A 25,797-nucleotide genomic window follows, 5' to 3' on the forward strand; every position below is an offset into this window, starting at 1 on the left:
GTTTGAGGAACACAGTTCTGACTTCCAGCATATCGATTGGCCTCCAAACAACACCGATATCAAACCCATAGAGCACTTGTGGGAGACTATATGGAAAGGCATATCAGGCATCTGGATACACTAATAACCTCCATATATGCAATGCTGACCACATTACACACAGCTTGGTTGGCTATACCGCCCGAATGCTTCTGACATCTTGTTGAATCAATGCCACATCAGATAGCTGTTGTACTGAGGGCAAAAGGAGGACCTATGACGTATTAGGTAGGTGGCCATAATTCAGTGATCACTCAGTGTGTGTATGTGTGTATATATATATATATATATATATATACCCTCTAGAATTTGATTAACAAGCCTGATATGCACAGTATACTCTCTGCATTTTGTAACATTCATAGTATACCTTCTGCTGATTTTATGAGTATATAGCACTAATCCTAGTGAACTCAATTCGCTTTTTTGGAGAGTTGTCACCGAAGGTTCCTGAAAGCTTTCTTCTAAAATTGTTGCATTGGTAATATGGTTCCTCCAGGAGTATCCTAATAAAGATACCAGAACTATTAATGATAGAAGCTTTTTTTTAATAGAAACATTCCAGGTTTGTGCACCATATAGAAATAATCACAAACCAGTGCTTTTATATAATCTTATTTGTGTATCTGTAGTAAAAAAAATTAAACTGTTGCTACCATTTATTAAGTATCTGTAGTGATTAAAGGGGATTTCCATATTTTGTTTAAAGTTGAATGAAATTGCAAAGCCTTCTGCTTTCTTTTGACAATATCATTTAGTATTGAAAATCTTTTACTTTTTCTAGTCTGTCAGTTTTGTTTAATTGAATGAATCCTAATTGGTTTATAAGAACTTTGTTTTGCTACCATTGACTTTTAGTCCAAAGATTTCTGCCATCTGGCAAAGCCTGTCAAAATGTTTTTTGTACTAATGCAATGCTGTCATCAATAAACATTATATCGTCTGCAAAACTCAGATCACTCAAGGAGAATTGATCTCTAGAATCCTCTAGGTTGATCCTGAATTCATCCTCTGTTACTCTGAAAATATAATCTAGGGTAAACTGAAAATAAAGAGAAAAGGAGCTAAGTTATCTCCCTGTAGAACTCCAGTGGTGATGGGAAATTTGTTGGTTTTTCACCCTTAACAAGGACTCTGGAAAAATAATCATGGTAGGGTGTTGCTATTGCTTTACTAATTTGTTCAGGAATTCCAATTCCAGAAAATTTTAATTTTTCAAACAACCTTGACATATTGAGTCAAATGCTTTGGAGAAATCTGTAAAGTTTAAAATCAGTGGAAAATTTTTGGCTTTACCTCCTTCAAGTAATTTTTTACCTAATTAATATTAATTTGGCAATAAAATATATAACAGCTATTTATAATGGCTGCTGTAGCTGGGTGGTAAACTGCGAGGGTACAGTACTACACACATTTGACTTGAAGGCGATTTCTAGCTTACGTGACAACTAAATATAGTGATGTTATATTTTCTCTAACTTGTAAACCTCCTTCCACCTACTTGGCTGTCTTGGAGTATAAATAAAAAAAAAAAATTTATTTATTTTACAGTTTGAGCACTGCTGCTATAGTTGTAAAAGCTATATTCAGTATAGAATTTGTACCAACTTGATACTTTTTTTTTGTTGGCAATACCAAGGTTACTCACTGTTGTTAGGTGGTCAATTTATGGTTGGTGTGTTAACATAAACCACAGTCTTTCCACTAATCAATGTCAGTCTTCGCAGTTGGATTTGATTTGATCTCAAATATCAAAAACAGTATATCAGCATTAGCATTAGTAGAGGCATATGATGCAAGAAAGCAAGCTTATGCAGCATCAGCCAAAAAAAAAAAAAAAAAAAAAAAACCCTTCCCATATGTAGTACTTTACTCAATGTTAAACTTCATTTCCCACCTCTCAGCCCATCTGCTCAACTTTTCTAGATCCTGTGCAGCAGTAGCATACTGTCATTAGGGTCCTTAACAACCCTTTGTATCGTCTACAAACTTGAACATTAAGCCTGATATACCATCGTCAATATTATTTATAAATACAGAAAACAACAATGGACCCAATACTGAACCCTGAGCGACTCCACTAATAACATTAGTCCATGATGAGCAGTGTGCATTGATTACCACTCTCTGTCTTCTCCCACTCAACCATCCCTTTATCCATAGCAACAATTTGCCTCCAATGCCACACTTCTCCAATTTGTGCAGCAGTCTTCCATGTGCAACAATATCAAAAGCCTTTCTAAGCTCCAAATATATGATATCAAAGTTATTCCCCACATCCACTTCCTTTGTAACCACATCATAGTATCTAATCAAACTGGTCAGGCAAGACTTTCCCTTAACAAACCCATGCTGTGTCCGAGCTATAACTGAAGTGTTGTCTAGATGATCCTGCAGTACTTCTTTAACCAGTGCCTCCATTAATTTTCCTGGAACATTAGTTAAACTAACAGGTCTATAATTACTTGTGTTGCCCTTTGATCCTCCTTTGTGAATTGGGGTCGCATTTGCACATCTCTAGTCCATGGGTACCTCCCCCGAGTCCAAGGAAGCTCTCATAATTTTGGCTAAGGAATTGTTTACTTCTCTTGCTGCCTCCTTCAATATAACTGGATAGATCTCTTCCACCCCGGGTACCTTTTTTATGTTTATCTTCAACAATTTCTCCTCCACTTTACTCTCAGTTATTACAAAATCATCTAGCTCACTGCCAGAGTTTAATTCACCTCTGGTATTCCCCTCTCTGAATAACTCCTCATGTGTGACTGTATATGCAAAATACTCATTTAGTTTGTTAGCTATCTGAGCAGGATCATCAACAGTTGAATCATCAATATCCAGTGGACCAATCTGATTCATCCCTTTGCTTCTAGAGTTTACATAGTTAAAGAACTCTTTGCTGTTTTTCTTTGCATCCTTTGCCAAAGATTTCTCATAATCTGCCTTTGCCGGCCTAATCTTTTTTATGACTTGGTTACAGACCAGCTTATATCTATCATAGGCTTCTATGTCACCCATTAATTTATATGTATCCCATGCATTTTTCTTCTCTCCCACATGTCTCATTAGTTCATCTGACATCCATTTAGGCCTAAATCTTGAACAATATTTCTTACTTGGAAGCTACTACATGGTGTGTAGTAGCTTCCAAGATAATTTTTTTCTTTGCATACTTTGCCAAAGATTTCTTGTAATCTGCTTTTGCCTGTCTAACCTCCTTTGTGACTTGATTACAGACCAGCTTATACCTACCATAGGCTTCTGTGTCTGTTAATTTATATATATCCCATGCATTTTTCTTCTCTCCCGCATCTCTCCTGCATGAAGTGCAGACAGGCTGCAAGGGTAGCTCATGGTGTCTTATCAATGATATACAGGAAGTTTTCTAGCAGAGAAAAGGATATGATTATGCATGCCCTTGTGTAAGGCAATGATCAGGCCACACTTGAGTATACAGGTCTGAAGGCTAAATTTTAGGAAGGATGTAGAGCTGCTGGAGCGAGTACAGAGAAGGACAACAAGATTAGTGAATGCAACAAATGCTGCCCCCTTACGAAGAAAGGCTGAAGTTTTGCAAATTACAGGTCTGGAGACTAGGCACCTGTGAGGTGATCTGTTTGAAGTGTATAAGGCCTTGAATGGTTTGAGCATGCTCAGTGCTGATGGGATTCTTCCTCTTGCCGAGTTTAATCACCTGAGGGGACATAAATTCAAATTGAGGAAAGACAGTTGTAGAATAGATGTGCGGAAATTTGCCTTTAGCCATTGGGTGGTTGACTGCTGGAACAAACTTCCATCTGTCATAGAAGTTGACAGCTTAAATAAATTCAAAGCAGAACTAAACAAACATTTGGAGCAAATGGATGGGTGAAATGGAAATGTTTTTTTTTTGGCTGATGCTGTATAAGCTTGCTTTCTTGCGTCCTATACCTCTGCTAATGCTAATGCTAGAAGAAAGGCAGACACTTTTTCTTACCTAGAATCTTTTAAATGGCAAACAAAAAATTAAATGTCTCATAATTCATAGCATCTCAAAATGAAAATAGAAAATACTATAAAACCAAATACTGTTGGGCAAAAGTACACAGGAGGATTTTATTTTTTTATTTTCAGATTTAAAAAAAATAACAGAAAAATATTAAAAAGTGGCATCTGTCAGATGCCATGTTAGCAGACGAAGGTTAAGCATTTGTTAGCCCTGCAGTGATGGTACTACCAGTTGTACCTGATAATGGTGATACTTTATCTCTCAATTTTTGTGGTTCTGAAAAAAGTTTTTGGTGAATTCTTCTTGTAGGATACCAATGCTTGGCCTTTAATAATGGATTGAAATGGTCATTGAATATAATTTTAAAAAGGATTTTATGAAAATTTTAGATTAGCATTAGTAGAGGCATATGATGCAAGAAAGCAAGCTTGTGCAGCATCAGCCAAAAAAAACCAAAAAAAACCACCCCCATTTCACCCCTCCGTTCGTTCAAAATACCTGTCCAGCTGCGCTTTAAATTTATTTAGGCTATCAACTTCCACAACAAGGGATGGAAGTCTGTTCCAACAACCAACGGCTAAAGGCAAATTTCCACACATCTATCCTACATCTGTCTTTCCTCAATTTAAATTTATGCCCTCTCAGGTGATTATTTTGAGCTAGAGGAAGAATCCCATCAGCATTGAGCATGCTCAAACCATTCCAGGCTTTATACACCTCTATTAGATCACCTCGCCGGTGCCTAGTCTCCAGACGCTGTAATTTTCAAAACTTAAGCCTTTCTTCGTAAGAGCGACCATTTGTTCCATTCACTAATCTGACTTTTTACACCCATTATTTTCAACAAAACAAAATATTTATTAACTTTACTGAAAATAAAAATAGGAATAAAATCATTATATACTTAAATCATTATTATTAAATTTATTATACAGTGTAATGTACAAATTTATTATACAGTTAAATCATGAAATTTATTATACAGTGTAAAAAGTTGGCAAAGTAGGCATAGGGTCCTATTTGTTGTTATGGGATCTTTACAAGGAGGGAGGAGGATATCATTGTCTCTCTGTATTAGGTAATAGTGAGAATACATTTGGAATATTGTATTCAGGTCTGGAAGCTGCACTTAAAAAAGGGACATGGAGATATTGTTCAAATAAAGGTGAGGGGTGCAATTCAATGTCCAAATGAAAAATGACTTGGAAAATGACGAATGGTTAAGTGCTTGCAGAGTTTGTCAACTAGACTTCTTAGGGGAGACTTCATTGAAGTATATAATTCCCTGAAAGGGATCAGTAAAATGAGCAAGGAAATATATTCTCACTAGTAGAAGAGTTAAGAATCAGAGAACACATAAATGTTAAATATTTCTAAAAAAAATTAAATAATAAATATTTCTAAAAGGCACAGTAAATATTTTGGTTGCTTTCTATTATTTTCATTGTTACCTTATATCAATTTTTGAAAATAAGATTTTGCACATTTCATTTTCAGTTCAGCGTAGATCCATTCAAGTAAATGTTATTGATATCTATTAGTAGACTATATTTTATTATTTGCTTATTAATTTTAAATTTTTATTTTGTTTTTCTCCTTATTGTGCTCTACTTTGATATTTAATTTTTTGATAATGTAGTATATTTCTGAATAAATGACATTATGAATTATTAGCATCAGCATTAGCAGAGGCATATGATACAAGAAAGCAAGCTTATGCAGCATCAGCCAAAAAAAGCCAAAAAAAAAAAAAACCCCTTCCCATTTCACCCCTCCATTCTGTTGTATGATCTGATATATCTTCAACTTATGTTATCAAGAAAATGGGTCTGGATGGGTATAGTGTTTGTGTTATTAAATAACAGTCACCCAAAGATTGTGTAAGTCTACAGGGACAGCTTTGAAGATTGTGACAAATCACAAATTGAATCACAGGCTCAAAAACACGATTGTGAGCCTGTGATTCAATGTGGATAAGTACAGGGCCTCCTGTGATTCACAATGTTTAGTAAATTTTTATCAGATTTTTAAAAAATACAAACTTACATTATTTTATAGAACAAGGAATCATTCAAAGAATGGGGCTCAGTGCAATCACACTATTGCTGCCACCATTAAACTGCTCCTGATAGTGTCAATTCTGAGATTCTAGTCATTTACTGTATTTCACGTATGTGGAATTTGAAATGTTTTTTAGATTTGACATTTATTGAAGTTTGCGCTTTGAAATACTTGAAGTTTATAACATGGAAGGCCAGATTTACTGAGGGGATGTTGCTGTGGGAATCCCCTGGAACAGTGAAATTACTATTGTTCCAGGAAACCCCCCCACCAGGATCATATTTTTAGGGCTTCTAAAAATATCTTTTTTTTTTTATGAAAACCCCAAACACAAGAGGTATTAGAACCTATAGTACTTAGTACCGTGCTTGGGTTGCAGGTTGAGAAGATGAAAGAAGATATTTGTTGACATTAGCCTTGAACTGATGTAGACTGTAATTTTCAGGAAATATGTATGAAGGAAGGTTGTTTCAGAAAACGGAAGTTGAATGAATAAACGAGGAAGATGAAAAGTTGGTTCTGTGAGTTTGAAGTTGGACAGTAAATGGATGTTGTCTGGTGGTGGCATGTGTTCAGACTGTTTTGAAAGAGAGAATGGGAATTATAGAAGACAATTCAGAAGAACAGTGCCCATGGAAGTATCTGTAGAAAAGGCATGCAGCAGAAACAGAACAGAGAGTGGAGAGACTCTGTTAGAGATGAGTCATTAACTAATCTGACTGCCTTCGTCTGAATGGAATCTAGAAGCCCGAGAGAAGTTTTGGGGATACTGCCCACATGTGGGAACAATATTCCATGGTCAGCAGATTTGCGATTTGTACAGAGTGAACAGCTGTTTGGAAGAAAAGTAACGCGAGAGCGAAAGAGAAAACAAAGTTTTTTAGATGCAGAGGAAGCAATATTTGTAATGTGCTTGTGCCAAGAGAGATTAGAAGTCAGGGTAATTCCGAAAAGAGATATACCAACTTGCCTAGAAGTCGGAGTCTCACCAAAGATAATCATAGGAGCAGAAGAATCCTTTTTGCAAGATATAAGACAAGACAAAGTTTTAGAAGGATTGAAATCAACTACGTTGTCTTTGCCCCACTGGAGAATTATCTGGAGATTGGCATTTAAGGAATTGATAGTGGATATTTGAGAAGTTTAAGTTGATTTAGCAGGGCAAGGTTTCTCAAAATGGAAAGTGGAATGCAATGTGCCATCATTAGCAAAACTATGGATAGGATTTCCGGTCAATGGAAGAAGGTCATTAATATACAAGAAGAAAAGAACTGAACCTTGGGGACACCAGCATTAGTAGGGAAGTTAGAAGACAGAGAGCCATCTACCATCATCCTTGGTGAGAAAACTGGATAACCAATTACATAAAACAGTTGGCACACCATAAGATGGAAGCTTGTTTAGAAGATGCCAAACACGATTGAAAGCCCTTTGAGATGTCAAGAGCAACTGCTTGTGTTTCACTGAACTTTTCCATTGAATTTGTCCATAATTCGGTAACATAAGCAAGAATATCACCAACAGATAGACACTGATGGAATCGATAATGGCAATCGTTGACCAGACAGAAGGTTTGTAGGTAGTTTAAGAGTTGGCGGTTAATTGATTTCTCCATTACTTTAGAAAGAGTAGAAGTAATTGCAATGGGATGATAATTGGATGGGAGGGATTTGTCACTCTTTTTAGGAACTGGCTGGATATGAGCAAATTTCTAAGCAGAAGGAAAACGACCTTTGGAATAAGAAGGTGAAAAACGGCGGCAAAGAACAGGAAGAAGTTCCGGAGCACTGGTTTTGACAAAAAGTGGAGAAATACCATCAGGACCTGGAGCTTTCTTAGCATCAAGATTTATCAAAATCCTTCTGACATACTTTTGACGGAAGACCACAGGGGGTATTGAACAGAGCAAGTTGGGAATGATGGGAGGTATTTTACCAAGATCATTAATTCATGAGTTGGAAGAAAAATGGGATGCAGGTCAGCTTTATTCTTGGCTGAAGTGACAGTAGAACCATCTGGTTTTGACAGAGATGGGCAAAAGTTGCAGACAATAGCTTTGGCAAGAGAACAGAATGCTCAGCTACCATTAAGGCAAGAAACAAGCTTTCTACTCTTAGCCTGTTCAAAATCTAGTTTGGACTGATTAATTACTGCTTTGCAATTGTTGCAAGCTCTGGTGTAGGCAGAAAATGAAACTGAAGAATTGGAAACTAGTCAATTATAATATGCAACATTCTTCTCTTGAACATCCTTAGCATATTTATTGGAAAACCAAGGTTTAGATAAAGGACGAGAATTTAAGGTGGAGTGTGGAATAAAGGATTCCATTCCTACAAGGATAATTTCATTGACATGATCTGAGCAAACATTTTCATCAGAAGTTTTGAAACAGTAATCCAACCAAGGAAAAGAAGAAAAGAAATCTGACAGGTCATCACATTTTGCATTCTTATAATGCCAAACAACACAAGGTTGGGAATAGCCGTGAGATAAAGGCTCCATTGGAGAAGAGACAATCACCAACTTGATCTGAGGTGCCTAAAGGATCACTCGCTTTGACCGTGTACTTAGAAGGGTTGTTTGTGAGAAAAAGTTCAAGCATGTTGGCTGTATGGTTAGATTTGTCCGGTATTCTTGTAGGTAAATGATGAATCTGTGCGAGGTCATTAGTAATTGCAAAAGCCTCAGCATCTCGACCTGCTGGGTCGGTGTGACTAGAAAACGGAAGCCAGTTGGAGTTGTGAACATTAAAATCACCAAGGAAAATCACCTCACTATTAAGAAAGTTGGACTGGAGAAAGTCAAGTTGCAAACAGAGGAAGTCAAAGAGCTCCAAGTGATTAGTGGAGTTGGGAGAATGGTAGAGGCAACACATGAATTTGAAAAAATGAGGTAGAGAAAGAGATTCCAAATTACGAAGTCTCTGACAGGGAATATCGGAAAGGACATATGCACAGGTACCACCTTTGAGGTGAAAGGAATCATACAACGAACAACGAATAATTTGGGCAATAAGATGAGCAGTGTTTGAATCAACCAATAATTTAGATTCTGTCAGAAAAAGTACATATGGTTTGGCAGTCTGCAAGTGGAAATGGACATCATTGAGATTAGAACTAAGATGACATATATTTGTGAAATGAACTAGGAAGTGTTTGAGAGGATTAGATCTTTTCGGAGATAAGTTTGCTCTATTTAACCCCAGAGGCTCCATCTGGTGAGTGTAGGCTTGGGGCACCTAGGTCCTCAGCTGGATGTCCTCGTTCTTCTCTTTCTTGGTGGTTCCCTTCTACTTCTCTCTCTCTCTCTCTCACTCTCAGGGTAACTCAGAAATTTTTTTTAGATGGTGCATTAGCATTAGTAGAGGCATATGATGCAAGAAAGCAAGCTTATGCAGCATCAGCCCAAAAAAAAAAAAAAAACTTCCACTTCACCCCTCCGTTCATTCGAAATACCTGTCCAGCTGAGCCTTAAATTTATTTAGACTATCAACTTCCACAACAAGGGATGGAATTCTGTTCCACCAACCAACTACCCGCTGGCTAAAGGCAAATTTCCGCATGTCTATCCTACATCTGTCTTTCCTCAATTTGAATTTATGCCCTCTCAGGTGATTATTGTGAGCAAGAGGAAGAATCCCATCAGCATTGAGCATGCTCAAACCATTCTAGTCTCAAACCATTCCTAGTCTTCAGACACTGTAATTTGCAAAACTTAAGCCTTTCTTCGTAAGAGTACCCCTTTGTTCCATTCACTAATCTTGTTGCCCTTCTCTGTAATCATAAGCCTCAGGCTTCCTTGCACCATATGGCTGGTAATAATAATAATTAGTTTGAGAATACATGGTGTATTCAGTAGTAAGAAAAGTGTGGGGGGGGACACGCTGTATGAAGTAATGAAAGTTTTGGATATGGCATACACATGGTAAGAATATATCCAAATCCTTGACATAATGTGGCCTCGACAATGCCCCTCCCATGCATACACACCACTCGGACTCTCTCCAGTCACTATCTGGCAGAGTAGAGGCAGCAAGATTATACACTAATTGACTGGGAAGCCTCCTTGAGAGTTACCAATACATTCAGTCCGGTATACTAACTAGTGGCCGGCCCTTCGAACACCGTTTTAGAGCTGTACCCTCAAAATATAAGGAAGTTTGGATCTCACCATGGTGTACATCATAACCTCAAAAGACATCAATCATACTGCATGATGGAAGAGATGGGGCAGGGTTGACCGGAACTTTGCTCTGGAGACTGAACATGGGTTCCACCACTTCAAGCCTCCAATATGCAAATTGGTTGCTATGTATATAAAGTGCTTAGCATCATAGCCCTAAATGCGCCTTAGCAAATTGGTTGCATATTGGAGGCTTGAATTGCACCGGTCGATGAGAGTCATCTACCACCTAGTATTGCCTGGTAAAACAGAGGGGCGGTATTCCTCCATGTGGTGTGGGTGCTACACCTCGACCCCTGCTTACGTTGGTTCACACCTGGATGGTCACCCACAGTGTGCTTGCGTATGGGTCAATTATAATATGCAACATTCTTCTCTTGAACATCCTTAGCATATTTATTGGAAAACCAAGGTTTAGATAAAGGACGAGAATTTAAGGTGGAGTGTGGAATAAAGGATTCCATTCCTACAAGGATAATTTCATTGACATGATCTGAGCAAACATTTTCATCAGAAGTTTTGAAACAGTAATCCAACCAAGGAAAAGAAGAAAAGAAATCTGACAGGTCATCACATTTTGCATTCTTATAATGCCAAACAACACAAGGTTGGGAATAGCCGTGAGATAAAGGCTCCATTGGAGAAGAGACAATCACCAACTTGATCTGAGGTGCCTAAAGGATCACTCGCTTTGACCGTGTACTTAGAAGGGTTGTTTGTGAGAAAAAGTTCAAGCATGTTGGCTGTATGGTTAGATTTGTCCGGTATTCTTGTAGGTAAATGATGAATCTGTGCGAGGTCATTAGTAATTGCAAAAGCCTCAGCATCTCGACCTGCTGGGTCGGTGTGACTAGAAAACGGAAGCCAGTTGGAGTTGTGAACATTAAAATCACCAAGGAAAATCACCTCACTATTAAGAAAGTTGGACTGGAGAAAGTCAAGTTGCAAACAGAGGAAGTCAAAGAGCTCCAAGTGATTAGTGGAGTTGGGAGAATGGTAGAGGCAACACATGAATTTGAAAAAATGAGGTAGAGAAAGAGATTCCAAATTACGAAGTCTCTGACAGGGAATATCGGAAAGGACATATGCACAGGTACCACCTTTGAGGTGAAAGGAATCATACAACGAACAACGAATAATTTGGGCAATAAGATGAGCAGTGTTTGAATCAACCAATAATTTAGATTCTGTCAGAAAAAGTACATATGGTTTGGCAGTCTGCAAGTGGAAATGGACATCATTGAGATTAGAACTAAGATGACATATATTTGTGAAATGAACTAGGAAGTGTTTGAGAGGATTAGATCTTTTCGGAGATAAGTTTGCTCTATTTAACCCCAGAGGCTCCATCTGGTGAGTGTAGGCTTGGGGCACCTAGGTCCTCAGCTGGATGTCCTCGTTCTTCTCTTTCTTGGTGGTTCCCTTCTACTTCTCTCTCTCTCTCTCTCACTCTCAGGGTAACTCAGAAATTTTTTTTAGATGGTGCATTAGCATTAGTAGAGGCATATGATGCAAGAAAGCAAGCTTATGCAGCATCAGCCCAAAAAAAAAAAAAAAACTTCCACTTCACCCCTCCGTTCATTCGAAATACCTGTCCAGCTGAGCCTTAAATTTATTTAGACTATCAACTTCCACAACAAGGGATGGAATTCTGTTCCACCAACCAACTACCCGCTGGCTAAAGGCAAATTTCCGCATGTCTATCCTACATCTGTCTTTCCTCAATTTGAATTTATGCCCTCTCAGGTGATTATTGTGAGCAAGAGGAAGAATCCCATCAGCATTGAGCATGCTCAAACCATTCTAGTCTCAAACCATTCCTAGTCTTCAGACACTGTAATTTGCAAAACTTAAGCCTTTCTTCGTAAGAGTACCCCTTTGTTCCATTCACTAATCTTGTTGCCCTTCTCTGTAATCATAAGCCTCAGGCTTCCTTGCACCATATGGCTGGTAATAATAATAATTAGTTTGAGAATACATGGTGTATTCAGTAGTAAGAAAAGTGTGGGGGGGGACACGCTGTATGAAGTAATGAAAGTTTTGGATATGGCATACACATGGTAAGAATATATCCAAATCCTTGACATAATGTGGCCTCGACAATGCCCCTCCCATGCATACACACCACTCGGACTCTCTCCAGTCACTATCTGGCAGAGTAGAGGCAGCAAGATTATACACTAATTGACTGGGAAGCCTCCTTGAGAGTTACCAATACATTCAGTCCGGTATACTAACTAGTGGCCGGCCCTTCGAACACCGTTTTAGAGCTGTACCCTCAAAATATAAGGAAGTTTGGATCTCACCATGGTGTACATCATAACCTCAAAAGACATCAATCATACTGCATGATGGAAGAGATGGGGCAGGGTTGACCGGAACTTTGCTCTGGAGACTGAACATGGGTTCCACCACTTCAAGCCTCCAATATGCAAATTGGTTGCTATGTATATAAAGTGCTTAGCATCATAGCCCTAAATGCGCCTTAGCAAATTGGTTGCATATTGGAGGCTTGAATTGCACCGGTCGATGAGAGTCATCTACCACCTAGTATTGCCTGGTAAAACAGAGGGGCGGTATTCCTCCATGTGGTGTGGGTGCTACACCTCGACCCCTGCTTACGTTGGTTCACACCTGGATGGTCACCCACAGTGTGCTTGCGTATGGGGGGGTTATACCCAGGATTACTAACAGTCCCATCACCGTGAATGTGCAAGCAAAGGATTTGGTTGTCACAGACCATCCACCGGACTGCACTGAAATTAGGTTCACTTGACTTGAGCGTCACTCGAATATCGGCGCCTCCGTAGCCAGGTGGGAAGGAGCAGCAGTGCGTAGCACACGCTTCTTGATTAGACCGGAGTTCGAGCCCGTCACCACCAAATACGGAGGATGCGGCAAGGTCAGGAAATGACCGCCGCATATCCCGGAGCAATATGGCCTTAGTTGCTAATGCTCCTAAAAACCAAATAACAAACAAACAAACACCCGAATATCAGTGCTAACAACGATTTAGACTCCCAGGTAGCAAGCACAACTTGTCTGGCATATCTGAGAGAATGTCTGCAACAGCCTGAGGGACCAAATCTGTGACAGGTTCCATACTGCCTAATCTGACATTGATGACAGGTATTTCAGATTGCTTGGAGAAACAATGGTGTCAATTGGAGAAACAATGGTGTCATATTGGTCCTTGAGGTTGTCACAGACATTCTCTCAGATATGCCAGACAAGCTGTTCTTGCTACCTGGGAGTCTAAAACGCTGATGGAACTGATATTCAGGTGACACTCAAGTCAAGTGGACCCAATTTCGGCAAAGTCCGGATGGTCTATGACAGCCAAATCCTCTGCTTGCACCTTCACGATGGTGGGACTGTTAGTAATCCTGGATATAACCTTCATGCACAAGTACATGGTGGGTGACCACCCAGGTGTGAACCAACGTAAGCAGGGGTCGAGGTGTGGCGCCCACACCACATGGAGGAACGCTGCCCCTCTATGTTACCAGGCAGTACTAGGTGGTAGATGACTCTCATAAACCGGTGAAATACCAGCACTTTTCTTATTGGAGGCTTGAAGTGGTGGAACCCATGTTTAGTCTCTAGAGCTAAGTTCCGGCCAACCCTTCCCTATCTCTTCCATCATGCAGTATGATTGATGATTTTTCAGGTTATGATGAATGTCATGGTGAGATCCAATATTCCTTACATTTCGAGGGTACAGCTCTAAAACGGTGTTCGCAGGCTGGCCGCTAGATAGTACACTGGACCAAACCTATTGGTAACTCTCTAGGAGGCTTCCGGATCAGCTAGTGTATAATCTTGCAACCTCTACTCTGCCAGATAGTGACTGGAGGGAGTCCAAGTAGTGTGTATGCGGGGAGCATTGTGAAGGCCACGTTATGTCAAGGATCTGGGTATATTCTTACCACATGTATGCCATATCCAAAAATTTCATTACTTCATACAGCATGTCCCACCCACTTTTTCATACTATTGAATACACCATAAATTGTCAAACTAATAGAGCAAGCTTATCTGTGAAAAGATCTAAACCTCCCAAGGACTTCCTAATTCATTTCACAAATATACGTGGTCTCAATTCCAATCTCAACGATGTCCATTTCCACTTGCAGTCTTCCAAACCCCATGTACTTTTCCTGACAGAATCTCAGTTATCAGTTGATTCAACTACTGCTCATCTCAGATGTCCAAATTATTTGCTGTATGATTCCTTTCGCCTCAAAGGTGGTACTTGTGCATATGTCCGTTCTGATATTCCCTGTCAGAGACTTGAAATTTGGAATCTCCTCTCTTTGATCTTCTCTGGCTTAAAATCTCTCTACCTCATTGTGTAAAATTCACCTGTTGTCTCTACCGTTCTCCCAACTCCACTAATCACTTGGAGCTCTTTGACTTCCTCTCTTTGCAACTTGACTTTCTCCAGTCCAGCTTTCCTAACAGTGAGGTAATTTTCCTTGGTGATTTTAACGTTCACAACTCCAGCTGGCTTCCGTTTTCTAGTCACACTGATCCAGCAGGTCGAGATGCTGAGGCTTTTGCAATTACTAATGACCTAGCACAGATTGTTCATTTACCTACAAGAATACCGGACAATCCTAATCATACAGCCAATACGCTTGATCTTTTTCTCACAAACAACCCTTCTAAGTACAAGGTTGAAGTGAGAGGTCCTTTAGGCACTTCAGATCACAACTTGGTGATTGTCTCTTCACCAATGGAACCTTTATCTCATGGCTATTCCCAACCTCATATTGTTTGGCATTACAAGAATGCAAAATGGGATGACCTGCGAGACTTCTTTTCTTCTTTTCCTTCTTCTGATTACTGTTTCAAAACTTCTGATGTCAACGTTTGCTCAGATCGTGTCAGTGAAATTATTCTTGCAGGAATGGAATCCTTTATCCCACACTCCACTTTAAAATCTTGTCCTTTATCTAAACCTTGGTTTTCCAATAAATGTGCTAAGGCTGTTCAAGAGAAGAATGTTGCATATCGTAATTGGCTTGTTTCTAATTCTTCAGTTTCATTATCTGCCTACACTAAAGCTCGCAACAGTTATAAAGCAGTTATTAATCAGTCCAAACTAGAGTTTGAACGGGCTAAGAGTAGAAAACTTGCTTCTTGCCCTAATGGTAGCCGAGCATTCTGGTCTCTTGCCAAAGCTAATGGCTGCAACTTTTGCCCATCTCTGCTCCCACCTCTGTCCAAACCAGATGGTTCTGTTGTCACTTCAGCCAAGGATAAAGCTGACCTGCTAGCATCCCATTTTTCTTCGAGCTCATGTATTAATGATCTTGGTAAAACACCTCCCATCATTCCTAACACGCTCCATTCAATGCCTCCTGTGGTCTTCCGTCAAAAGGATATCAGAAGGATTTTGATGAATCTTGATGCTAAGAAAGCTCCAGGTCCTGATGGTATTTCTCCACTTGTTCTCAAAACCTGTGCTCCTGATCTTACTCCTATTCTTTGCCGCCTTTTTTCACTTTCTTATTCCAAAGGTGTTTTTCCTTCTGCTTGGAAATTTGCTCATATCCAGCCAGTTCCTAAAAAAGGGTGACAAATCCCTCCCATCCAATTATCGTCCCATTGCAATTACTTCTACTCTTTCTAAAGTAATGGAGAAATCAATTAACCGCCAACTCTTAAACTACCTAGAAACTTTCCGTCTGATCAACGATCGCCAGTATGGATTCCGTCACTGTCGATCCACTGGTGATATTCTGGCTTATGTTACCCATTTATGGACTAATTCAATGGAAAGGTTCGGTGAAACACAAGTAGTTGCTCTTGACATCTCAAAGGCTTTTGATTGTGTTTGGCATAAAGGTCTTCTAAACAAGCTTCCATCTTATGGTTTGCCAACTGTTTTTAGTAATTGGTTATCGAGTTTTCTCTCTGATCGCTCACTGAGGGTGATGGTAGATGGCTCTCTGTCTTCTAACTTCTCCACTAATGCCAGTGTCCCCCAAGGTTCAGTTCTTTCCCCCACTCTTTTCCTCTTGAATATCAATGACCTTCTTCCGTTGACTGGAAATCCTATCCGTAGTTTTGCTGATGATAGCACATTGCATTCAACTTGCAATTTTGAGAAACCTTGCCCAGCTCAATCAGCTTCAAGTTCTCGAAAATCTGCTGCCAATTCCTAAAATGCCGATCTTCAGGTAAATCTCCAGTGGGGCAAAGACAACTTAGTTGATTTCAACCCTTCTAAAACTCAGTCTTGTCTTATATCTCGCAAAAAGAATTCTTCTGCTCCTATGCTTATCTTTAGTGACACTCCGATTTCTAGGTAAAATGATATATCTATTTTGGGGATTACCCTGACTTCTAATCTCTCTTGGCACAAGCACATTACAAATATTGCTTCCTCTGCATCTAAAAAACTTGGTTTTCTCTTTCGCTCTCGGCGTTACTTTTCTTCCAAACAGCTGCTCACTCTGTATAAATCGAAAATCCGCCCTGCCATGGAATATTGTTCCCACATCTGGGGTGGTGCCCCCAAAACCTCTCTCAGGCTTCTTGATTCCATTCAGAAGAGGGCAGTTAGGTTAATTAATGATTCATCTCTAACAGAGTCTCTCCACTCACTTTCTCATAGATGCACTGTTTCTGCTGCATGCCTCTTCTACAGATACTTCCACGGGCACTGTTCTTCTGAATTGGCTTCTATAATTCCCGCTCTCTCTTTCAAAACAGTCCGAACACGTGCCACCACCAGCCAACATCCATTTACTGTCCAACTTCAAACCCACAGAACCAACTTTTCATCTTCCTCATTTATTCATTCAACTGCCGTTTTCTGGAACAACCTTCCTTCATACGTATTTCCTGAAAATTACAATCTACAGAAGTTCAAGTCCAATATCAACAAATATCTTCTTTCGTCTTCTCAATCTCCAACCCAAGCACCGTACTAAGTACTATAGGTTCTAATACCTCTCGTGTTTGGGGTTCTCATAAAAAAAAAAAAAAAAAAAAATTCAGCTGGAATTTATGGAATGAACCAATTGCATCTGCAAGCATGGCATATCTTTTGCTAGGACAAACTGATGTTTAAATGGGAAAATATTCCATTGTAACTTTTCAATAATTTAAATTCTCTGCTGCATTTGGAAGAATTTAATTAGATTAGAATTATATTTTATAATAAAATTTTATATTATACAATATATAGTAAACTTTATTTTATTATAATAAAATTTTATTAATAAGAGTATACAATATATTTAAATATCGATATGATATTTAAGAATATAGTTATTTTAATTTTACTATAAATTATTTAAGTTTTAAATTTAGAATACGTTTGCATTTTTTTAGACATGTTTGTATTATTTTGGTTGGTGTCAATTACTTTTATTGTTACTTTATATCTATATTTTTTAAAGGTTTTTTTTTAATTAAGATTTTGAGCATTTCAATTTCAATTAAACATAGATTCATTCACGTAAATCTTAATGATATCTAATAGTAAATTATATTTTATTATTTATTTATGAATTTTAAATTTTTATTTTGTTTTTTTTTTTCAAATGCACTTTGATATTTAATTTTTTGTTAATATAGCATATTTCTGAATGAATGATATCCTAAATAATGTTGTTGACATCCTATAATTATTTTAAACTATAATTATATATTTTATATATTTTTAAAATAAAATAATATATTTTAAACTATAATTATTTTGGTTTACCATTAACCATATATTCTTTTTAGTTTTGATTTTTTGGGTTTGAAAAATATCTGGATTTTGCTTTCTAGAAAAAAATTATAAGAAAATGTTTGATTGTGATGTCATTTTTAAATTGATTTAAAAAATTAACTAATAAAATTTTTATAATTTTGGATTTGTATTAATTTCAATTTGTCAGATGTTATCTGAAGTCTGTGAATTGTATCCTCAGTCCACTTGTGAGGAAGAACATTTGAATTCAAGTCATACATTTACTCCACGTGATTATCAAGTAAGAAATGAAATGCAAGTTATCTGTGCTAAAATAATTTTTAAAATAAAAAATAATGATATCTTTATCAAGTTGCTAGTATAATTTGGAGTTTTTCAAATGAGAAACAAAATGGTTACAGGCTAGCAGAACACAAAATTTTGCCACATCCTCATTGTCAAAACAAAAATTCACTCACTCTGCCTTAAAACTTCATCTGTCCTTTCTTAGGCTGAACATATATTTTAACTTGACCGTGGTGGTGCCCCAATTTGTAGCAAAAATGGTGGTGCAGTACCTGACAGGTGCCCATTTTCTAGTTAATTTTTGGAAAACAATTTGAAGTTTTTCTCAATTTTGCTTGAACAGTTTTATCTTTTCTTAATGGATTGTAATGATAATTGGATATAACTTTTTAAGTTTTAAAAAATATTAAAATTTTTAAAGCATGCTATGTGTTTTACACCTTTTATTTTCAGAAAAACAAAAAATTATTAATTTTGCTAAAATTGACAAAAAAACATATTGACAAAATATAAACATCAGTCTTTTAGTTTCTTCCATTTTTCCCTTCAAAAGACCATTAAATATACAAAATTTCAAACTGTGCTTGTGCATATATTTCTACTTATTATGCATATCTATCTATACATTAAAAAGGTTTTCCTCCTAGTGATATTTATTCGAGCCAATGGGAGAAGAGGGTGAGGCAGTTATGTCACTACAAATGCAATCAATTATTGACAACTGCATCCATAACGTTCACCAACCTTGTGCACGTGATTCTAACATTTGATGTTCCATTGTAACATTTTTTGTATATTAATGAATATTGTATACTGTATATGTAAATAATGTAGTTTAGTATTTTATAAATATTTTAAATATTTGTATAGTTGTAAATATTTCAGTTAAATATTTTAGTCCTGCTGTTTCGGATGCAACAATATTCCTCATGTATTATAGAACCCAAAGCAAAAGGCCTTTTCCTAAGTGATCTATGTAAACACAGGTAAATAATTACATAGTGATATTGACTGAAGTCTCATATAGTATACACCAGCAGTTACTTCAATGAAAGCTAGGAAGACAGGTGAAGGCACCTCCCTTTTCTGATTGTTTTGTGTCATCGAGGAGGGGCAGCTTAGCTTAGGTAGGATGTTTATCCCTCTATCGCGCTGTTTTAAAATGAGAAAACAAGCTCCTGATTTAAAAACAGTGGCAAATGTGGGGAAAAACATCCTAGGCATATCAAACTAGGAGTGGGTGGGGAAAGCAGTGGCATCTTGTAATCACTGCTTTGTTCCTGTCTGTTTGTTGAAATAATGGAGGCACAACTTGTCAATCACTGCTTTCCCAAATGCACAGGTAAATAATTACATAGGTCATTTCCTGATTAGATATCGACCAGTGTGTTTCAACAGGTGTCTTTTATATATAAAAGATTTGACTTACTCTGTATACCTCTACATTTTACATAGAAAAGTGTGCACAGGGGTGGGTGAGCAAAGCAGGCAGGGGGTGAAGCCCCTAGTAAATATTATAAAAAAATTATAAAACATATTATATATTTAATAATATTAGTTACTTCCATTTTCAGGTTTATTTCAAATATGGCACCCTTCACCGTGTGCAAAACTTGAAATTGTATATGTTTCTTTCTGCAGAGTAACAGCTATTTTGAGAGAATATCAGCCTTTGTGTTATTGTCTTTACTCTGTGAAAACAATGATAAATCTTTAAAAAACAACTGGGGTAAGACAGTAGATGTTTACTGACTTAGTGGGAAAAGAAAAACAAGTAACTTGATATCTTAAATAAATACAGTGTTGGCACTTGTCTGTTCCCACCATTCTTTGTGAAAATCCAAATAGTTGCAAAAATGGTGGTGGGGTACCTGATAGGTACTCAGGCCCAATTTCTGTAAGAAAAGTGTAAGAAAATCATTTCAGTAACTACTGCAGTAAAAGTTTGACTCTATTTAGGAAGGTAGAAAAAAATTTTAGATTTTTAGTCATTGATTATTGATTTGTCAGGGAATGTCATTTTCAAGGGCCACCTGTCAAGTGCCCCACCGCCAGTGGCATAACTATGCCAATGCAGCTGCATTGGGGCCCGAGCTTGAAAGGGGCCATTAAATTTGGAAGATAGATTAATTTCTCAAGACATTTAATGAATTTCATTAATAAACAAGCAATTTTTTAAAATTAATTGTAACACATTCTTATCAACTGTTTAGTGCTTTATGTAGTGCCATAACACAATTCACAAATCTCAAATGGCAACAGTGGCTACGGCCCCGTGAAACAATATAGTTTGTTCAGTGTTTAGCAATCAGCGATAAAGCATAAAGTGTAGTAATTTTATAAAGTTCATTATTCTATAACGAGTAAGTTGAAAACAAAAGATGTATGAAAATTTTTACTAATTCATCTGTCGCCTTTTGATTTCTTTTTAGAATGGGAAAAAAGAATACAAGCACACCAAGCGGCTATGCTAAAAGGAAGAGGAATTAGAGTCTGCAGAAGCAGTAGAAAAATAATTAAAGAAAATTGTGAAGTTGTCTTCTTTCTTCTCTGGGAGTTCTTCTATTACTATATCAACGGAAATAACAGCAACAACAACAGCATCAACATCGGGTTCAACATCTGCAACGTCGTCATCTTTTCTAGTTGATGAAGTTGCAAACTACAGATATAGATGTAAAAAAACCAATGAATCAGAACACTAATGAATTAGAACTATTAGAAAATTTAGTTAGTGAACAATATCCAAGTGACATTGCTAATTATCCAGACATAATAATGACAGTTATGAAGAGATTTATCTTACATCATGGACCTTGTAGACTTAATGGCCTGTTCCCAAAAAATCACAGCTTGTTTTCAGAAAGGTTGTTTTCAAAACATTAAACAAATCGGGTCCTAAAATGAACAGATTTTGACAGATATTTATTTAAAGTATACCCAGTATAAAATAAAATAAAATAAAATATTTCCAGAAGCTTTCGGAACTCGTGTCCCTTTCTCAACTGACAGAATTTTTTGAATACATTACAAGCAAAGTGTGGCACGTTACTCATTCGTCATTGTTGTAGCACGGACGTGTGCTGCCTTGCGCCAGTGATCATCCATCAATAAAACGGTTGTCTCCAGGATTGGATGTATACGCATGCCTTTCTGGCGATTTAATGCCTTAGGGTTGTTCATTATGTTTAGTGACTCTAGCCATAGGCGGTGGCGAAAGTGTCGCGCGTGGTCCACTTCGCCACCGCCTATGGCTAGAGTCACTAAACATAATGAACAACCCTAAGGCATTAAATCGCCAGAAAGGCATGCGTATACATCCAATCCTGGAGACAACCGTTTTATTGATGGATGATCACTGGCGCAAGGCAGCACACGTCCGTGCTACAACAATGACGAATGAGTAACGTGCCACACTTTGCTTGTAATGTATTCAAAAATTCTGTCAGTTGAGAAAGGGACACGAGTTCCGAAAGCTTCTGGAAATATTTTATTTTATTTTATTTTATACTGGGTATACTTTAAATAAATATCTGTTAAACTATGGACCCCAGTACTCCAGGCCCATTTGTCACTGAACAGATTTTGGTTGCGTTTCCCCAAAATTGGATGCAGTGTACTGTGAGCCCTGTTGGATGTTCTCATCAAATAAGCAGAATTCTGGATGGATAAAAGGAATAAAGGATTGGCAAAATTTATCCAAAAAAATTAGACCACGAGGCAAGTTTGTCGCATACAGAGGCTTGTTATGTCAAGGAATCATAAATGGCAAACAAATGCTTGCATACAAATGTAGAAGAGAATTTACAACAAGAACGTAATTTTTAGCATAAATTTTTGGAGTGGCTTATCAAAATAACTCTAAAATCATAAAATTCAATCACATTTCGAGGTCATCGAAAGAGTTTGAATGATACATACAATGGAAACTTTTTGTCTGATGTAAAATGTTTAGCTGAACATTATGATGCTATGAGACAAGTGTTAAATTTGTCATTTGGCACATCAAAATATCTAAGTCCTAAAATACAAAATGAGTTAATAGAATGTTTGAATTTGCATTTAAAAAAACAATTAATAATTAAATAAAATACACTCCTTTCTTTTCTATCATATTAGACACAACTCAGGACATTTAAAAAAAAACAGCTGAACATTATCTATAGATAATGTCAAAATTTTAAACAATAGTTATATTGGAAATAAACCTACAGGATTAAAAATCGAAGAATCTTTACTTGGATTGTTCAACTAACCAATCAAACTGCTGCAGGTATAACAACGACTATTTTCACTGCAATCAAATGATTTGGATTCTAAATGTCGGGACGAAGGATATGATGGAACTAACACTATGAGTGGGGTTTATTATGGGGTACAAGCCCCCATAAAAGAAATGGAACCAAAATGCATTATATGTTCATTGTGCAGCTTATAACATTAACTTAATGTTGAATGATGCAGTTAATGATATCCCAGCTGTATTAAAGTATTTTGCAGTTGTACAAAGCATCTATAAATATGTATTTTTTGGACTTTGCATCAATCATCAAATATCTTTATATTGTGGTGAATCAGATGTTACTTTAAAAAAGCTAAACCATACAAGTTTAGTTTTTTTAAAGGTTGTCTTTTGTCATTAATAGGGGCGCCTCCGTAGCCAGGTGGGAAGGAGCAGCAGTGCGTAGCACACGCTTCTTGATTAGACCGGGGTTCGAGCCCGTCACCACCAAATATGGAGGATGCGGAAAGGTCAGGGAATGACCACCGCATATCCCGGAGCAATATGGCCTTAGTTGCTAATGCTCCTAAAAATCAAAATAACAAATAACAGTCATTAATAGCAATAAAACAATGATATATCGATATTCTGAAAGTTTTAAACAAAATCATTTTGGATACTACAAAACAAAAGATGAAAAAACAGAAGCAGTCAGAATAAAAAAAAATATGGAAAATTTTGAATTTGTTGTTATTACTGTAATAATGGAACAGGTTCTTTCGCATTTAAATTTGGTGTTGAAATTTCTACAAAGGATTTAGATATTTCTCAGGCAGCAACACATTTAGAAATGTCTTTTGTCACAGTAAAACAACTATGAAATTAATCGAAATTATTTTATTGTTTCCAGGTTAATGTCTTTTATAGAATAATTGACATTGTAATCAGTCAATTAAAACACAGATTCAAGGGATTGAAAACTATTGCTGACTTATTTTCATTTTTAGCATTGAAAATAGTACTGAACATGACTAAGAAATCACGAGAAATATGTCTTATGTTCAAAATCAGTATTCAAATCAATACTGATTCTGTATGCAGAATTGAGTCTGCTCAGTTATTACTTTTCATCAAAATGCTCTGAAAGGAAACAGGAAAAATTAACAGGGATGACTCCAGTATTTGGGGGGCCCTGTTCAAGAATTATTTGCGGGGCCCTGTTTGTTATTTCCTTACCCCCAGAAGTTAAAAACAATACAGATATTATTGAAAGTGAGTATAAAATAAAAAAATCCATTTTTAAATTATGTTCTATGTTTGATATCAAACGAAACACACATTGAGAATGAAGTATACGCTCTACTTCTAGAAATTTTCAAGGCAAATGTTGTTGTTGTTGTTGTGAGTTGTTATTTGTTTTTAGGAGCATCAGCAACTAAGGCCATATTGCTCCGGGGATATGCGGTGGTCATTCCCTTACCTTTCTGCATCCTCCGTATTTGGTGGTCATGGGTTCGAACTCTGGGCTAATCAAGAAGCGTGTGCTATGCACTGCTGCTCCTGCCCACCTGGCTACGGAGGCGCCTCAAGGCAACTCACACATGCGCTCTTGGAGTGACGATAATGTGGGTAGACATTAAGATGGTAAGCTTGTAGGCTCAAAAAAGATACAGATGATATTATTATTTAGACCATTTGATCGTGGGGTCCTGTTCGACAGAACCGGTTGAACATGCTTGTGTCCAGCCTTGATGCAGTATTATGATATGAGCATGAGTTACACTGAAGCATGTTTATTACTAATTCTTTTTTTTTTTTTTGACAATTCTGGTAACCGTGGCAACAGCAATGATCGTTTTCAAAGTTGAAATTAATAAAATGTGTCTGAGCTAATTGATGATTTCACTAACATGAAAACTCGTTGAAAGAAGTTTTCGCAGATTTTCAAAGAAAAAATAGAAGTCAACTTATATGTTGGAATATACGGTAATTTGTTTTGCATCATGTAATGTGTTAATAAAATTTGTTCAATTTGTATATTTGCTATTTAAATTATTTTTTGTACCTTATTTGCTTTTGTGTTTAAATGCATATCCTTACATTTAAAAGCATTCAGTATATTGTATTGATATTGTGATTGTTATTGAATATATTATTATTATCAGTATACTAATTTCAATATTTTATTCTCACTTCATTAATACCATTAATAAAAAAAATTAATATTAATAAAGTAAAAAGTAAGTAGACAGTTGTTGGTAGAATTGCTGTCCTCCCAGTATATATGTCTTTGTTCAGAAAAAGTAAAAACGAAAATATGTTCAGTATTTTTCAGAAATAACTGATAATGCGTTGACTTTTTTTTGCTCTCCATGTTTTGGGGTTGGGTTAACTGGGAAGGGCTGGTCCCGTGTTCTGTGTTTGCACTGGGGCCAATTTGCTCTAGTTATGCCACTGCCCACCACTACTGGCGGGTTAAAAAAAAATTGGTAAATTTTGTGTGAGGAGGTTATGATAGTTTAATTATAAGAATTTTTGAATGCACAAATACATAGTTGCCAACATTTTGACTTTCAGAAAGCATATTTTGGCTTTGAAATTAAATTGCATTTGCAGCATATGCATTTTATATTAAGATGCAGCCACGGGCTTGTTTACTAGTACAGTATGTTTTCAGACATTAACACACTGGCGCCTCCGCAGCCAGATGGGCAGGAGCAGCAGTGCACAGCACACGCTTCTTGATTAGACCGGGGTTCGAGCCCGTGCCCACCAAATACAGAGGATGTGGAAAGGTCAGGAAATGTCCACGGCATATCCCCGGAGCAATATGGCCTTAGTTGCTAATGCTCCTAAAAACCAAATAATAACAATAACAATTAACACACTGAAATTGGCAGGATTGATACTGCAAAACACCTATTGCTTCATCTGTTTCTTTATCTTCGGTGACACTGAGAAGAAACTCGAAATGTACTTAAAATTCAAATTTGAAAATTATTCAGTGACATTTGATGAAATTTATGCTCCCTCAGCATTTATATAAACATAAGTTTTATAAATAAAAAAATATAATTACATGCTGAATATAATTACCTTGTGTGCAAATTATGCTTGCACCTTTAAATTACATGCAGTAGTAAAGCATTTTGCAGTGAACAAAAAATCAGAATCTTTTCTTGTTTTAAACTTTCTTTGATTTTGCCAATAGAACTGCCAATGATTAAGTTGTGATCATCCTTCTGATTTATTCTGCTATGATAATAAACTTCCAAAATGGAAGTGGAAGCTTTTAACAACTGTTTT

At 37.0% G+C, this 25,797-nt stretch overlaps 1 protein-coding gene across 1 annotated transcript in view; it reads left to right on the top strand.

Annotated features, from left to right (window-relative positions):
* Nucleotides 1-25,797, top strand: part of LOC150084879 (endoribonuclease Dicer-like) — a 203,658-nt gene that overhangs the window by 22,186 nt on the left and 155,675 nt on the right. The window contains exon 2 of the mRNA XM_090376377.1: nucleotides 18,172-18,264. Coding sequence (XP_090232503.1) covers nucleotides 18,172-18,264 — 93 coding nt within the window. The remainder of the gene's footprint in view (nucleotides 1-18,171; nucleotides 18,265-25,797) is intronic.

Source organism: Mastigoproctus giganteus, chromosome 6 (assembly GCF_048544385.1).
Source record: "Mastigoproctus giganteus isolate SK-2022 chromosome 6, ASM4854438v1, whole genome shotgun sequence".
In the NCBI taxonomy this organism is placed as follows: domain Eukaryota; kingdom Metazoa; phylum Arthropoda; class Arachnida; order Uropygi; family Thelyphonidae; genus Mastigoproctus; species Mastigoproctus giganteus.